The sequence below is a fragment of the Peromyscus eremicus genome, chromosome 3 (assembly GCF_949786415.1).
Source record: "Peromyscus eremicus chromosome 3, PerEre_H2_v1, whole genome shotgun sequence".
NCBI lineage: Eukaryota > Metazoa > Chordata > Mammalia > Rodentia > Cricetidae > Peromyscus > Peromyscus eremicus.
Window position 1 is genome coordinate 157,705,736 of NC_081418.1, and position 18,682 is coordinate 157,724,417.

Sequence of the window (18,682 nt, forward strand, 5' to 3'; positions counted from 1 at the left end):
GTTGGTAAGCACTGTGATTTTGTACCTCAGACAGCGGAAGTGGCTCTAGCTAATCTGAAGAACAAATATGAAAATGAGAAGGCAATGGTGACTGAAACGATGACAAAACTAAGGAACGAACTGAAGGCTTTGAAAGAAGATGCTGCAACCTTCTCATCTCTAAGAGCAATGTTTGCAACAAGGTAACTTTTTCTCCCTAAAATTGAGTGTTTCTCATGGGAAGAACACTGTCAATATTCATGAATGAGTGTATTTGGTTTTCATGAAGAAAATGATGAGATACTACTCTGACAAATCTAAGATTAGAAATGTGTTTCTAGAGCTCAATGTTACATGTTACTGAATCTCTTGGAGATGGTAAAGAGGAACCTTAGACCACATGACTGCAAGGAATCTGGCAGGAACTTACTTCTGGATTTCTCACAAAATTCAGTGGCATTTAGAATGTGTGTATTTCTGATAACTATGGGGGCAGGACAAAGAATGGAAAGGGAGACAAGGTCACCTTATTGAGGAAAGAAATCAGGATTACCTTCAGAATTAAGAGAACATATATTTCCTCTTTGAGAAAGAAATTTTAAAAATTTAAAGGGATATTTAAATGCTCAGTTTGGCTCATATTTTAATTATTACCTCCTTGCAGTCCATTTTCACAGACATTTGTTTCTTTCAGGTATAGTAATTTCAAGATACCAAAAAGAATTAATCCAAGGTCCTGGAGTTCATTTCATTTTTTTTTCCAATAAGCTGTGATTTTTCTCATGATCTATGTAGCCCCATAGTCTTGACTTTAAAGGTTACTCCCTGGACTTAATATATTTTAACCATAGTTTCTGGTTTGTTTGTTTGCTTTTCTATATAATATATCAAACTGTGCTAATTTTAGTTTGTACAATATATTTTGAATAATTCTCTGAGCTCATTAGCTATCTGCTAATACATGAAGAATAATTCTTACTAATTATCTTAAACTCAGCAAAAATCCATGTGAGTTTTCTTCTCACCCTACTTTTTCCAAATGTATGTGGATGGAATCAGGTTTTGACTTCAGTGGGGAAATAGCACAGACCTTGTCTTTGTGCTTCAGTATAAATATGAAGTGGGATGAAGATGTTTCCAATAGCCTGCTGTACCTGAATCAAACTTTTAAAAATCTTTTTTTTTTTTTTGACAACTCATGACTTTATTTGGTTAAAAATTCATTGAAACTTTGATTTTTTTAATTTGGGAAAATCTGCCATATTGAAAGCAGTGTCTGCTGTAATCTAAAATAAAGTCTGTAAATACAGATAAAGGAAGAAATGTTCTTTTTATTAATACTATTATTCTTTTGGCTACTGTAAATATAACATATTACAAACTTTTTGCAAAGGATACAGTGTTATACAATAGAGACAGCAATTGTAATATACCTAAAGTAGTGGAGAAAAGCATGTGAAATTGTATTATCACCACAAAGCAGCTTCCATAATACTTATCATTGAGGTTTATGCTGCTTATTTAGAATGTCCCCTTATGGATTCCATTGTGAGGCTGAACCACCAATTACTGAACATGGTCTACTGTTTCCAATTGTCTATTGACTATTATAGCTAGTCTTTCTTTGGACCCCCATCCCCAAAATAATGACATGGAGACTTATTATTAATTATGAAAGGTTGGCCTTTAGCTTAGGTTTGTTCCCAACTAGCCCTTAAAGCTTAAATTAACCTGCTTCTAATAATCTACATTCTCCCACGTGACTTTTTTACCTCTCCTCCATTCTGTATGTCCAGCTCCCTCCATGTCTTGCTGACATCTGCTGCTGCACCAGATTCTAACCCTGAGCTCCTCTCTCTGCCTGGAAGTGCTGCCTATTCTCTCCTGTAGCTATTGACCATTTAGCTCTTTATTTAACCAATCAGGTGCTGGTAGGTGAGGCAAACATAGACACATCTTCACACAGTGTAAACAAATATCCTGCAGCACATTATTATAGAGTATCTTCATTCTATTGCTGGGAAGATCAATGCTCTAAATTTCAGTTAAATTTATTATACTAGTTCTCTTTATCTATGGGGGAATATATCTCAAGACCCCCAGTGGATGCCTGAAATCACTAGTACCAAGCCCTATAGATTACTGTTTCCCTTGTATGTAGATGCCGCTGATGAAGCTTAAATTATATTATTAAGTATAATAATATAATATAATGTTGGTATATAACCATTCTAACAGTATTGAATAATAAAGGTTTTGATACTAGAGTGGACATCAATATCTGGGCTGAGGGTAAGAGGAATACCTTTCTAATTAAGTTACAGTTTATCTTCACCAGGATTGCTTCCTCACCCTTTTTTGCTTGGGTTCCAGATGTGATGAATATGTCACACAGTTGGATGAGATGCAGAGACAGTTAGCAGCTGCAGAAGATGAGAAGAAGACTCTAAACACTTTATTGCGAATGGCTATCCAGCAAAAGCTCGCCCTGACACAGCGGCTAGAGGACTTAGAGTTTGACCATGAGCAGTCCCGACGCAGCAAAGGCAAACTTGGAAAGAGCAAGATCGGCAGCCCTAAAGTAAGTGGGGAGGCGCCAGCAGCTGTACCTACCATAGACACTTACCTCCTGCATAGTCAGGGCCCACAGACACCCACCATTCGGGTCAGCAGTGGCACTCAGAGGAAAAGGTATGCATGCGGCTATTGTCATAGTGTGGTACAGTCGACAGGTTTTAGTTGACTGCAAAAAATTATGTGCTTTTGTTGGGTAGGATGGAGAAAGGGAAGGAAAAGAAAAACGTGAAAGCTACTAATCAGTCTTGCTAATGCTGGTTTTTCTGCCACCCCATCCACACATATTGATTAACCATAACATGATTTTCAAGTGTCTGTTAATGTTTTTGCTGCTGTTTGTGTACATAAATGTCTCTCCCTACCCTCCAATCTAAAAACGGGTAGATAAAAAAGTGAAGCTCTGTGAACATGGGCTATAATTTTAAATGCCATGTCTCTGGAAATTATGATGTTTGTCATTTTTTCTGTCATGGGGCAAAGATGAATTTGTTCTCTAAGAGAAACACTTGTTCATAAGACTAAAACTGATGACTAATTGAAAGGTCATTGCTATATTTGATAAAATGGAATAGAATATGTATAATCTTTTTCTTAAAAGCAAGTTTTTGTGACTTTTTTATTAGTCATGTTAATATTGCTGAGAAACCACTTTTAAGGATTTTAGTGACTTGATTTTGTAACCTTTTACCAAATTCTGGTTGTTGAGTTACTTGCCCTGTTTTCAGTTAATATAGTTAAAGTTTTTTTTGTTTGAGGAGCTTTTGTTTAAGAATCAAAAATAAAAAATATATTTTCTATTTGTAGTTCAAACTGTCTAACTATAATAAATTTCTATTCCAGTATTCAGAGTAGATTTCAAAAATGGAAACTAAAGAATTACAAAACAATCTTGACTTTCATATTTAAAAGATAATTAAATGCCAATATGAATGATGTTGTCACTGGTGAGGTGTTGAAAGGTAATTAAAGTAAAACTTTTTTGTTTCCTATATGTATTTTTCTTGGATCTCCTGCAAGACAATTTTCACCTTCCCTTTGTGATCAGAGCCGTCCCAGGACTTCAGGGGCTTCCTACCTACAGAATTTATTAAGAGTTCCCCCTGATCCCACCTCCACAGAATCATTTCTTCTGAAGGGTTCCCCTTCCATGAGTGAACTCATCCAAGGGCATCGGCTCAGCAAGGAAAAAAGGTTAACCGTGGCTCCACCAGGTAAACACTTTTTCCTTGGGTGCATGTGATGCAAATAACAGTTAAGTAGACAGCTTTCCTCTTATTCAGCCCACCTTGCAAGTTGAACTGTGACGACATGGGACTTCCATCACTGAAGTGAAAGCTCATTTACAGTTAGCATCCTGTTTTCTCTTTCCACAGCCAGATACCAGGCATGTCTTAGCATTCTCCAGTAATTTCTTTCCATTAGCCTAGGAAAGAGAAGGAGGGTTGGAAGAATGGGATAGGCAAAGAGAAGTGAGCAGCAGGTACAACACAGGACATGTGTGCATCCCGTCTACAGTTCTGTAGTTTATAGCTGTCCCGTCTTGGTTAGTTTTTGTTTTCTCTGAACGTTGTCAGTGTAATTTCAGCAAAGGGCGCCATATTTATAACATGCTTTTAAGGATAATTTATTTTTGTAGTGACTCAGAATGTCCAAATCTCTGACAGCTCTGCTCCTTGGGAACATTCAGGTTTGTTCTCATAGTGACACTTGACCACAGTTTACTTTAGCTTTATTGTTTTGTACCTTTTTTTTTCTCCCTACGTAAAGGTCTAAATAAAAGTGTGGTTTATGCCTCATATAGACTATCCCTTGTGAAGTCCCTGCACAGATCAGAGGTAGAAAACAAGTCCATGAAACAAAATAACTACAAGGACAGCCATTGCCTGTCTGTTGCAGGAAATATAAAATTAAAATGAGCTAAAATATTTGCTAACAGTTACAAGACCAGTAATTTCACACGAATGTCTGTGGTTTTGGCCTTTTGAAAGATTTTGGGGTATGTGGCAGCTCTAGGCTGGGTCTGTATTCACGATTGCCAGCTGTGCTGTTAGATGGGGTAGATTCTATACTTTGCCATAGTCCCTACCACTCCCTATTGATTGTACCCAGCTCTCTGTACTTTTTCCTGTATCTTCTTTCTTCCACCTAGCCTCTGAGAGTGCCACATTTGCCAATTTTTTTTTAATTTAAACTTCAAATTCATCTTAATTCCTTTTTGGGAACCCCAGCCTTTGAATCTCTATATTCTTCTCTGATTTATGCTATTAGCATAGTGATTGGGATCAGAATATGCGGTCTAGAAGGCTGCAGAGATGGCTTAGTGGTTAAGAGCTCATGTTGGTCTTGCACGAACCTGGGTTTGTTTCCCAGTACCCACATAGTTGGTGGTTTATAACCATCTGTAACTCTAGATACAGGGGATTAGACACCATCTTCTGACCTCCATGGACACCAAGCATACACATGGTTCACATACATATATGCAGGCAAAACATACATGAAAATAAAATTAATAAACAATACAAAATTTTTTAAAATGTGATCTTAAAATATACAGCACATGTTTACTGTTCTAAGAATTTTTGAGAGAATCTTTAATACTAATGATTTAAATGGCATAATAGCTAGAATTCATGCACTCAGGCATATTTACATGCATATATACACCTATGCACACATGCACGTCTATACACACATATATACATATACACATATATACATCTATGCACAAACATACACATATTCACATGTATAGATACACACATAGAAGTAATTAATCTCCTGAGCCTTTTTGCTTTCATAACCTACTTCCTATTGTTTTATACTATTTAAGAAAGCACCTGAAGAAAAAAAAAGCAAGCACCTAAAGTATTTTGTGAGCCACCAAAGTGGTGATGACTTATCAGGGTACCTAATGTAGGTAAAACACATTAAAATCTTTCTAACTTTTCAAATGGATTTAGTAGTACTGCCTTCTTAGAAAATAGCTGGTATAATTAATAAGTAATTCATTTGTATTTAAATATAAAGTAACATATGAATAAGATTAAAAATTAATGAATATTAGCAGTAACTATTTTCATCATTGTATGACTATTTGGTCCTTATGTCCATGAATATGTATTTACATCATTATCATTACATTGTAGATGCTATTAATATCATGTCATAAACTTTTTCATGTTGCTACTTAGTTTTACTTTTAAGATTAATTATTGTATCTTTTTTAATAAAAATTTTTTAATTCATTTTGCATACCAACCACAGATTGCCCCTCTCACCCCTCTTCCCACTTCCCCTCAGCCTCCCCCACCCTGGCCCACCTCTCCTCCCCTCCTCCAAAAGGGTAAGACCTCCCATGAGGAGTCAGCAAATCCTGGTACATTCAGTTGAGGCAGGACCAAGCCCTTCCCCCTTGCAAGGGTGAGCAAGGCGTTCCACCATACGTAATGGGCTCCAGAAAGCCAGCTCATACACCAGGGATAGATCCTGATCCCACTGCCAGGGGTCCTTCAAACAGACCAAGCTACACAACTGTCTCCTGTATACAGAGGGCTAGTCTGGTCCCATGCAGTTTCCACAGCTGTCGGTCTAAAGTTTGTTAGTTCCTACGAGCTTGGTTCAGTTGTCTCTGTAGATTTTCCTATCATGCTCTTGACTCCCCTTGCTCATATAATCCCCTTTCCCTCTCTTGGACTAGACACCTGGACCTTGGGGAACACTCCTCCACTGTTGGTGGGAGTGAAAACTTGTACAACCACTTTGGAAATCAATATGGTGACTTCTCAGAAAATTGGGAATCAATCTACCTCAAGAACCAATGATACCACTCTTGGACATATACCCAAGGGATGCCCAATCATACCACAAGGACACGTGCTCAGCTATGTTCATGGCAGCATTATTCAAAATAGCCAGAACCTGGAAACAACCTAGATGCCCCTCAACCAAAGAATGGATAAAGAAAATGTGGTACATTTATACAATGGAGTACTACTCAGCAGTAAAAACAATGGCATCATGAAATTTGCAGGCAAATAGATGGAACTAGAAAATTTCATCCTGAGTGAGGTAACCCAGACTCAGAAAGACTGTTTGTACAAACATGGTATGTACTCACTCATAAGTAGATACTAGATGTAAAGCAAAGGATAATCAGACTACAACCCACAGCTCCAGAGAAGCTAGGAAACAAGGAGGACCCTAAGAGGGATGCATGGATTGCCTTGGGAAGGGGAAACAAATGAGATCTCCATGAGTAATTATTGTTTCTGTCAAAATTTATTTTTATTATTTTAAAATTATGTGTATCTATATGTATGCACAAGGGTGTAGGTGCCCTTGGAGGTCAGAAGAGGGCATTGGATCCCCTGGAGCTGGAGTTTCTGATGGTTGTGAGCCTCCCAACAAGGATGCTGGGAACAGAGCTTAGGTACTCTAAAAGAGCAGTATGAACTTTTAACCACTAAGCCATCTCACTATTCCTTTGTATTTTATTTTTATTTCATATGCTATTGTCACATCAATTATTCTTTCCACTCTTATCCTTTATTTTGTGTATGTAGGATCCTGCTTGGCATAGCTTGATGTTTTCAACTTCTCATCCTTTTAGTCTTGGGCTCAGAAGTAAGATGATAGGTTAAAGGTTGAATATCTTTATGGTTTTTGCTCTGTTTTGGTGTTGCTTTAGAAAAGTTGTATTATTATCCTATCTGACCTATGAAACTTTCCACACATTCTAAATATTTCTAATTCTTTACATACTCTATAATACCTTCAGCCTTAAGATACTTAGCATACATGGGTGAAAGTACCACATTGTCTTAAATTCTTTAGTTTTGAGAAACCAGAAAAATATTTAGATATGAGTACTACATACAAGATGAAAGCTATAAATACTATGGAATTCAGAATTATCAATAGATCTAAAAGTTGCTTTCATGAAAACTTAGCTTGTTGATCAACTTTGTATTTCTAGCCATTTATTTGTAGTTAAAATAATGGTAGAGGAAAGAAAGTAAATTGTTATAGCCTGAGGAATAATTTCTATTACATATCATGAAACCAACCAATTTACTTGTATATTTATTAATAATTTCTTATTTGTGTATATGAGTGTTTCACCTACATATATGTCTACATGCATACCTAATATAGGCCTTGAAGCTAGAAGAGGGGTTCAGATTCCCTGTTACTAGAGTTACAGATGATTGTGAGCTGCCATGTAGATGCAGGGGATCAAAACCTGGTCCTATGGTAGATCAGCCGTCTACCTATCCCCAAAATCAACCAGTTTAAGCTTTAATAAATTCTTATCAGATGACTATTTTCTAAAATGTTCTAGTAGTGAAATTACTATAGAAACTGATTAATCATACACACCAAGCATAGTTTCTGGAAATATCTACTTTATTGACAATATGTATTAATTTTATTAATATGAAATATTGTTTGAGACATATTTATTTAGTTTTATTTATGGCTTTAATATAAATTATTGACTATTATAAAAATTTCTGACAGATAACGATATATATTAATCATTTTTAAGGAGAAGTCCCCTATTTTAGAATTTTTTGATAATCATTTTGTAAAATACATATATAACATATTTTATTTTAATAAACAAATAAAGATGCTTATTTTTCTGTTGAGGATTCTTGATGTAATTATATCAATAAAAGTGAAATTAATACTTTTTTATCCTTAGGTTAAGAAATTGAGAGATAGAGCTCACTTAAAAATTTAAGATAGAGAACATGAAATGTTTTTGCCTTCTATAATAAATACATAAAAAACATACTTAATAGGTTCATTTTTATGAGATGGTTAGCATACAATCCCACCTTCTTTTTTATTGTTAATTAATTTTTTCCAGCCCCATCATAGTTTCCCCTCCCTTCCTCCTCTCTTCCTAGTCCCTCCCCCAACCTCTCCTCTCCCCCCAACCCCCAACCCACTCCTCTTCCTTTTTCTTCAGGAAAGGGCAGGCCTCCCATGTATATTAGCCAGTCATGGCATATCGAGTCGCAGTAAGACTAGGCACCGCCTCTCCTATTAATGCTGGAAAAGGCAACTCAGTAAGGGAAAGGGTCCCAAAAGCCGATAACAGAGTCAGAGACAGCTCCCACTGGTAGGAGTCCCACAGGAAGAACAAGCTACACAATTGTAATATATATGCAGAAGGCCTAGGTCAGTCCCATGCAAGCTCTCTGGTTAGCAGTTCTGTCTCTGTGATCCCCTATGAGCCCAAGTTAGTTGGTTCTGTGGGTTTTATTGTGCTCTCCTTGGCCCCTTTGGCTCCCACAATCCTTCCACCCTGTCTCTCACAGGATTCTCTGAGGTCCATCTAATGTTTGGCTGTGGATCTCAGCATCTGTTTCCATCAGTTGCTGGGTGAAGCCTCTCGCCTAACAATTGGGCTAGGCAACAATCTATGAGTATAGCAGAGTATCACTAGGAATCATTTCATTGACTTTTTTTTTTTTTTTTTTTTTTTTTTTTGCCAGTCATGTTTGGTTCTATCCTAGTTCTCTGGACTGTCCAGCTTCTGGGTCCTGGCCCTCCAGGCAGTGTCAGGGGTAGTCTCAAGCTGGACCAGTCATTGGCTCCATGTCTCCCATTGCTAGGAGTCTTAGCTAGGATCACCCTCATAAATTCATGGGAGTTTCCATTGTCCTAGTTTTCTAGCTCATCTCAGAGATTCCCCCATTCCAGTTGTCTTTCCCAGGACACTCTCCCTCCGTCCTCCCCCTACCTGATCCCTTCTGTTCCCATGCCTACCTCCCCCATCCAGATACACCCTCATTCACCTGTGATGTCTATTCTATTTTCCCTTCAAAGTGAGATTCGTGTGTCCCCCTTGAGCCCTTCTTGTTACTTATCTTCTTTGGATCTTTGGATTGTAGCATGTCCATCCTTTACTTTATGGCTAATATCTACCTATAAGTGAGTACAAACCATGTGTGTCTTTCTGAGTCTGGGTAACCTCACTCGGGATGATATTTTCTAGCTCCATACATTTGCTGGCAAATTTCATGGTGTCATTGTTTTTAACAGCTGAGTAATACTCCATTGTGTAAATGTACAACACTTTATTTATTCCTCAGTTGGTGGACATCTAGGTTGTTTCCAGTTTCTGGCTACTATGAATAAAGCTACTATCAACATAATTGAACAGGTGTCCTTATAGTATGGTAGAGCATCCTTTGGGTATATGCCGAGGAGTGATACAGCTGGGTCTTGAAATAGGTTGATTCCCAATTTTCTGAGAAACAGCCGTATAGATTTCCAAAGTGGCTGTACAGATTTGCACTCCCACTTGCAATGGAAGAGTATTCCCCTTATTCCACATCCTCACCAGCATGAGTTGTCACCTATGATTTTGATCTTAGCCATTCTGACAGGTCAGATGGAATCTCAGAGTTGTTTTGATTTGCATTTCTCTGATGGCTAAGGATGTTGAACATTTCTTTAAGTGCTTCTTGACTGTTTGAGATTCCTCTGTTGAGAATTCTCTGTTTAGTTCTATACCTCCATTTTTAAAATTAGATTATTTGCTTTGCTGATGTCTAGTTTCTTGAGTTCTTTATATATTTTGGAAATCACCCCTCTGTCAGATGTGGGGTTGGTGAAGATATTTTCCCATTCTGTAGGCTGCCATTTTGTCCTTTTGATGTTGTCCTTTGCCTTACAGAAGCTTTTCAGTTTCATGAGGTCCCATTTATTACTTGCTTATCTTAGGGTCTGCATGACTGGTGTTCTGTTCAGGAAGTTGTCTCCTGTGCCAATGTGTTCAAGGCTATCCCCCACTTTCTCTTCTATTGGGTTAAGTGTATCTGATTTTATGTTGAGGTCTTTGATCCACTTGGACTTGAGTTTTGGGTCTGATCCTTTTGGGAGGAATTCCCCCTCCACCCCCAAGTTTTGGGGAATAATTCTGGCCCTGCTTATGACTTTAGTTCAGCCATTACTGAGTCAGTCTCCGAAATCTCATAATTTCTCATAGTGGCAGTTGACTTTCTGTTAATTTTTAAGATATATATAATTTATGTGTATAGATGTGCATGCATATATGTAAGTGCGCCATATGTATGCAGTGCCTGAGAATCCAGAATAGGGTGTCAGATCCCCTGGAATAGGATCTAGTTACAGACTATTGTGAGATACCATATGATTGCTGAGAACCAGACCCAGATCCTCTTGCAAGAGCAGCAACTAGTACTAACTGCTGATCCCTTCATTCTAGCCCCTTAACTTCTTGTTCTTGATATTATGAATCTCCTGGCACACACTCACATGTGCCCCACCCAATGCTCTGTTACCAGCTAAGCTGAGAAGTGATTCTCAATTTTGATGAGATTGAATCAAAATGGATTCTGTGGTGAAAAAAGTTTATAATCAGACAGCAGATGTAGATCTCCATAAATTACCAGTTATTCCATATTGATGCCCTAGCTAGTAGTTAGGCCTAACTAGTGATAATAGCAACTCTCTTACCATTTAATCATTAAATGAAGCCAGCCAACCAGGATATATAAGGAATTAACACATTTCACAAGTAATAGATACTATTTTTGTATTAAGTACCTGATTTTGCAGTACTTTTACAAGATGAATAACAAATTCCAACCTTTAAAAGCAATTTTCCACTCTGTTCTTGAATTAATAACCTAAGCAGTTTTCCACAGAAGAATTTTTTCCTTAGCTGCTTTGCTTTTTTACATTATTTTGAGTGTCATCATTGCTGTGTCCCTCCCTCTCTCTGTCTTGTCTTTCTCTTGCTTCTTTGACAGCATTTATGGGCTAATGTGAGAGAACAGTGTTGTTCTGAAATCTAATTTTTGTTCTGTAATATTTTGTACTTTGCTAATTTGAAAATCAGCTCACCAAAACACATTATCCTTAGACATGCAGCCACTGCTTTAGCTCTGTAGTCAACATACGCACATTTTTACAGTAAAAATTGTCTTTTACATTTCATTATGTTCAAACAACTAGCCCATTTTTCTATTATGTTACAAACCTTATGTTATTAATCTTGTACCAAAACCATGTTTCTTTTATTAATCTATTTGTTCACTCATTCTTCAAAATGTAACAAAATTATCTGGTATGTGTCAGGCACTTTTCTTGGCTTTTGATATATAGTAGTATTTAAAGCAGTCATCACAGTTGTTTTTCATGAAAATCAAAATATGGTAAGGAAGATAGGCAGGCAAACAAATAATGATTAAGTTAATAGATATTCTTATAATAAAAAAGAAAATTAGAAATATTAGTGATATTTTCTCACAAGAGACATCCTGTATGTATGTATGTATGTATGTATGTATGTATGTATGTATGTATGTATTGCCTAGACTTTAATAAGGAGAGACTAGGGATGTAGTAGTAAGAAGGGAAGGGTGCAGGTGTGAGCAATGAGAAAGTAGAGATGCAGATGTGGGCAGTATAGGAGTGCAGGTGTGGGCAATGAGAAAACAGGCAGTGAGTAGGCAGAAGTGCAGAAGATCAATGAGAACAGAGAGGGGATCGATTGTACAAAGCCATGAGCATTTGGTTAGAACTTGGTCAGGAGTCGAAATGATGGAAAAGTCTGGAAGGGATCAGAAAACAGAGGTCTTGATGGATGTAAACAGACTATATGCCCTGGGTTCTGCTAACAGGCTTATTTTTATTTTTGTTTTTAACCTGTAGTTTTATTTTATACGTGTAAGTGTTCTGCCTGCATAAATAACTGTGTACCATGTGCATGACGGAGAGGCCAGAAGAAGTCTTTGACTTCACTAGGGCAGACAGTTGTGAATCATCTTGTAGGTGTTGGGAATCGAACTGGGTCTTCTAGAAAAGCAACCAGTGCTCTTAACCACTGAGCCATCTCTCCAGTACCATAGCTAACAGTTTTAAAAATAGGACCATGTACTCATTATATAAAGCAATCAGGATGTCATCTGGGTGATGAATAGGTTGAATGTGTGTAACACCTGAGTAAAGAAGCAAGTTTGGTTACAAAGTGAAATTTAGTGAATCCTTGGTGCATACAGCCTGTTTTTATTGCCTCTGCCCCTTCATCCTTCTTATTTTGTATGCAGAAAGACCTTGGTGAACATTACTTAACTCTATTTCCTCAACTAAAGGTCTCAGTAGTTTGTTCTTCACACATTTATTTTTTTTTTATAGAGACTTTCCTATTTATGTGTTTTCCTCTTCTATCACTGTCTTGCATTTCCTTGACATAGTGAAAATAGTGATTTTGTTTAAATTTGTGGTCTCTCATCATCTTTTTTTTGGATGAGAGAACTCTGGGCCTAGTGCATGTTAAATGCATTCTCTACCATTGAACTATACCCTCAGCTCAAACTTTTAACCTTTTAAAGTTGTGTTTTTCTTTAGTTTGCACAGATTTCTTCCTGTAGATGATGGCTTAGGCATTGCATGTCTATGTTTTTGTATTTGCCAACACAAAAGTTAATTCAAAATACTAATTCACTCATGGTCTAGCAGATAATGGAACACTTGCCTAGCATTCTCAAGGCTTCAGATTTATCTCCACAAAATTACCAGCCATGCTTTGAAAAGCTATTTCTTTCTATCTTGTCCCAATATAGTATACAATTAAAAATCAATTCAGATTTCAAATTGTAGTGAGTCACAAATGGTGCGCATGATATTTTCTTACACTTTGAGGGTTAATGATGAGAAATTTCATTGTAGGAGAGTATAATACTTTCAGTGTCTCCTTCTTTAAGTATTTCTTTGGAAATTTTGCTTCTATGGGAAATCTTTTAGCATAGAATGATCTTGAATTGTACGTTCCTGTGCAATATTAAGTAAGATTACTGTCTGACAGATAGATTCTGTTTCTCACTCTAATAGCAGACAACTAATAGAATACTGAAAAAATACAGTAGTTTGTTTCTCTAGGTATTTCTATATTTTCCATATCTAGATGAATATCAAATATCCTCAAATTTAGCCTGATGTTTTTAACAGTTCGCTTCACAAGAATATTTTCAAACTTTCAGGCTGGGGAAATGGCTCCATAGGCAAAGTGCTTGCAGTATAAGAGTGAGGGCCTGAGCTGGGATTCCCCAGAGAACACGTAAGAAGCAGGCATGGTAGTACACATCTGTATCCTCAGTGCTGTGGGGAAGGGCAGAGACAGTGGATCCTGAGGACTGGCTGCCAGTCAGCCTAGCAAAAATGGAGAGCTCCAGATTCAATGAGAGAGTCTGTATCCAACTCTCTTCCCTTGAGAAACATTAACTTCTGCACATACACATGTATTGGCAAGTGTACCCACACACATATAAGAATACCACACACATACACAATAAATAAAGAATATTTTTAAATTCTAAGATTTCAATCCTTTTATTTCTTATAAAGGGTGTAAGCTATATGTATCCTATGCATCAGCTTTACCATTGTACACGTAGGAGTTAACACTGAAGTCTTTTCTGGTATCATCCACTGGAGCGAACCAGCAACTTTGTCATCTGTGCCCACATCTGACTGCTTTTTCTTATTTGCTCCTTGTGGGTCTGAAACTCTTTGATCTTTGAATCTCAGGATTACACACGTACCTGGAATACCTAAAGTACCAGAAACTCAGGATCGCCCAAGTATCCTGAATCACACAGTAGATACTCACTGTGTTGAATAATATGGGTATTAATTGTGTACAGTATCTCAAGATAGTCAGTTTATTTTTGTTAGCTACACATGAAGTTATCCTGGTGTATAATATAGTGTATCTCAGATATAGCTTACTATAGATAATTAAAATCTATTTGGCAGCTGGGCAGCGGTGGTGCACATCTTTAATCCTAGCACTTGGGAGGGAGAGCCAGGCAGATCTCTATGAGTTTGAGGCTAGCCTGGTCTACAGAGCAAGATCCAGGACAGGCACCAAAACTACACAGAGAAACCCTGTCTTGAAAATGTCCCCCCCAAAAGAAAAGCTATTTGGCAATTTTCCAGTTTTATTTCTTTATGTAGAAAGTAGTCCTTTGCCATAAATGTACCCACCCAACTCTTTTATCTTTTTAGAAGCATTCTATACATATGCAAGCAATTACATATAAATATCTACATTTATAAATACAAATGTATATTTATATATTTATTATTAATGGCATTGGTACAACCATAAACATGGTTATGCATGCTGTTTTCATATTATATCTCCCTCTTTCATATCAACTCGTCTTTTTGTTTATTTTTAGCCATAGGAAAATATCAAAGGGAAGAAAAATCTTGAAGAAAGCTTTAAATATTTCTCTATGTAAAATTGGAGTATTTCTTCCCAAATGACAAAAATTATAGCTGTCAGACTGTGCAACCTTTGGACTAGAGCTATCAATATTAGCAAAATGTATACTTTTAAATTCTGTAGTAGGCACATTAGAAAAATAAGAAGTAATTCATCTTAACTTTAACAGTATATATTTACCATAGTCATCATAGCATTTCAATAGGAGATTCCACTGTCTTGTTTCTCAGTCTTTGAAATTTAGTGTCTCCTGTGTACTTACAGCACATTTTGGTTTGAACCAGCCATGTGCCAACTCTCCAGTAGCGTTGCGTACAGTTTGAGACTTTATTTCCTGTACTTTTGATTAACAGAATTTCTGAATGTAAATGTAACTTGTTTTTCAATGTGTTTTTGTGGCTTGCTTAAAACTTACTATGTATACCAGGCTGGCCTCAAATCCATAGACATTTACCTGCCTGTGCCTCTGGAGTGCTGGAAACACCAAGCTCAGCTAATTGTAACTTTTGATAACTAATATCTTTCTGGTTTTGCGTGTGTGTGTGTGTGTGTGTGTGTGTGTGTGTGTGTGTGTCTGCGTATGGTTTTTCAAGACGTGATTTCTCTGTAAACAGCTCCAGCTGTCCTGGAACTCACCTTTGTAGCCAGGCTGACCTCAAACTCAGATATCACCTGCCTCTGCCTCCAAGTGCTGGAATTAAAAGTGTATGTCACCACCACCTGGCTTAATATTTAATTTTAAAAATAATAGTTAAGATGGTTTATAATTTGTCTATGAAATTGAACTGTTGGATCAGTTATTTCCTGCTGCATATTGAGTCTTCATCCCCCCCCCACTCTGGTTTATAGTATTGCTCTGCTATATACATTAAATGTTTGCATATCCTTTTCTACCTTTTGTGTTACTAAATCTCATTTGCATTATAGGAACTTAATTCCTGATGTTTACATAGATGCTAAAAAGACGTATTCTTTAATGATTTTTAGAATATTAAAATAGCTTTTTAAAAAATGGTATAATCATCAAATTGGGGAAAGGCTGTATTTCTTATTTTAGGCAGGGAGCAACTTAAAAATGTTCAAAGTACATCTTGTCATTTTTAAATGACACTATATAGACTGAAAGTATACCAATCTCTTTCAAGGTAAGTTCTTGGTGCGTTCCTTCTTCCCAGAATGAAAGAAAAGATAAGGACGATACTGAGTAAACCACTCCTTACCTTAAAGTGGATCCAGCTAACAAATAAGGCAATGATGGAACATCTGATGACCACAGTTCTATCACTCTTGATATTTTATTTTATTTTTGTTTACTACTACTTTTTGTCAGATATCCCTCTCCAGAGCTTGCATTTTTTTAATATTCCATGTTCAGAACATGAACTTTATAAGTGAAATGAACTATAATAGAAGGATATAATTCCTTAATTACTGGAGAGACCAATATGATAATTAACTCCACATCAGGAGTGTGCACAGAACATTAGATTATACTTTTTAGTCTATGCTATTTAATATTACCATACAATTTAAATTTAAAATTTTAAATCATATTAAAATTTTACTAAACCCATGAAAATTGAGATTTCCTTATTTAAATCTTTAAAGAAAAAAAGTGAAATTTATCCACTAAAAATGAAAGAGAACACATTTTTAAAATATTCTTAATTGTTTCATATTTAGAGAGCAAATGAGTGATTAAGGTGTACTTATATTCACCAAAGTCTACCCACATCATGCTGAAAATCAAGGCCCCTAGAATGAGACTGTGTCTAGAGGGTCAATATCTAGAAGAAGAGATACCCTGTGACATATTATAAGGCTCAGGAAATCTTAGTCAATAACTCCTGTCATCTCCACTTTCTGGTTCACTTTTTTGAAAACTATCAACCAGGAGACACAAAACCCAAAAGAGACATTTTTAGAGTTTGTTCCAGATCACAGATTGTGTTTTAAATTTACTGAAGTGACAACCTCTATCTAGTAATAAGAAGCTAGTACAAATACAGTCTGAAACTATTAAACATTTTATATACTGCCTTTTTCCTGTTTGTACTCACCACCTTCAAGTCAGAGAACAGTCTTTATTCTAAACTGCAGTTAATTGCTTACCTATAGCTCCTGACCTTTAGTTTTTCTGGTATCTTTTGTGCCAGGGGTGTTGATACTACAGTGTTTTGCCCTTGGTATTGCTTTCATTCCAAAAGTCTGCATGGAAAGAAGAGTTCTGGTGGCTAGCTATACCATTCCTGTATATTTCATAGGGAAATGGCCATCAATATCTTCCATGCTATTAAATTATTATTATACTATTGAATTTAGTCTGATGCACTCATCACTTGTAGTCTGCTCTTTGTTCTTATGTCATGTTGTAACATTATTTATTGAAAAAAACCTTGAGGCTATATGGCTTTACCTCAGTTTTTATATCCAACATGTACCTTGCAGAGGGTCCTTTTCTATCTGAGAAAACATATTAATAGAAAGCCGTAGTTGGTACCAAAAGAAGCCATTCAGTAGGATAACTAGCTGTTTCCTCTGTCTGTCTAGGCCCATATACATAAAAGAGATACACAGTGAAGAAATCATTAAGGGACTTCTACCAGTGCTGAGGCTGTCATTGTTTGAATTTGTTATTTTTCTCCATTATTGGATCTGGGGATCATTTTTAAAAATTATATTTTCCTTTTCTTATTTCCTCTCCCCTCTTTCCTTTAGGGTCTTACATAGCCCAGGCTGGCCTGAAAATCACTATAAAAGGCGAGAAGGATGATCTTGAACTTCTGATCCTCCTGCCTCCACTTCCTTAGTTATGAAATTACATGTGTATTCCACCATGCCTTATTTATACTGTGCCAGGGATCAAACCCAAGACTTTGTGCATACTAGACAGCCAATTAAGCTGCATCAGGTTTCTAAAAAGATATGTAAAGTATTTCAGTACTTTATAGCATAGTTCCCAAGCAAAGGTATTATTTTAAAAGGAAAATTAAAACATTCATTTCCTAGTATATAAAACACACCCCTTTTTCCAAGTTTAAAATATATGCCAGGCATGGTGGTGTATATCTATAATTCTAGCACTTGGGAAAAAGGAAGGAAGATTCAAGTTCAAGGCCAACCTGAACTACATAGTGAGTTAGAATGCAGCCTAGGTTATAGCAAGTCTGTTTCAAAAAACTTACTTATTATGAACTGGATACACAGGCAAAAAGAACAGTATTCCTGGATTCACTATGAATTCTTATAGTGTGTTAGATTTTTATTTTTGTCAAAACATTTATTATTTTAAAATGTAACTACATTTTAAATAGTGTGTAAAGGCTTACAATCCAATTCATTAATGCTTTTTAGTGTTTGTCAACATAGCAGGCACCAAAAGTCCTCTGAACTATTATATTGAGTAATGGACCTCTACATACTAATTCTAGATTTAAGGTCCCTTTTGAGTTCTGTGTAGCAGGAATCTTGCCAGTTCCTCAGCTGGTCCTGTTTCCTCAGACTGGAAGCCTCTTTGTCCTCATATCCGAATGGCTCTCAGCTGAACTGTGCTGCTCAAAACCTAAAAGCTTAACCAGCCAAATGCTTCTAATTTCTGGTCCTCACGCCTTATATACCTTTCTGCTTTCTACCACCACTCCCTGGGATTAAAGGCTTGCTTTCTGGGATTAAAGGTGTGTGTCACCATGCCTGGCCTTTTCCAATGTGGCCTTGAACTCATAGAGATCCAGAGGGATTTCTACCTCCAGAGTGCTAGGATTAAAGGTGTGAGTGCCACCATTTTCTAGCCTTTGTATCTAGTGGCTGTTCTGTCTCTGATCCCAGATAAGTTTATTAGGGTATACAATA

The 18,682-nt window shown here is 36.7% G+C and overlaps 1 protein-coding gene across 1 annotated transcript in view; it reads left to right on the plus strand.

Annotated features, from left to right (window-relative positions):
- Bicd1 (BICD cargo adaptor 1) overlaps nucleotides 1-18,682 on the plus strand; it is a 109,665-nt gene that overhangs the window by 77,992 nt on the left and 12,991 nt on the right. Inside the window, exons 6-7 of the mRNA XM_059257183.1 lie at nucleotides 31-182; nucleotides 2,353-2,560. Of these exons, the coding sequence (XP_059113166.1) occupies nucleotides 31-182; nucleotides 2,353-2,560 (360 nt within the window). The remainder of the gene's footprint in view (nucleotides 1-30; nucleotides 183-2,352; nucleotides 2,561-18,682) is intronic.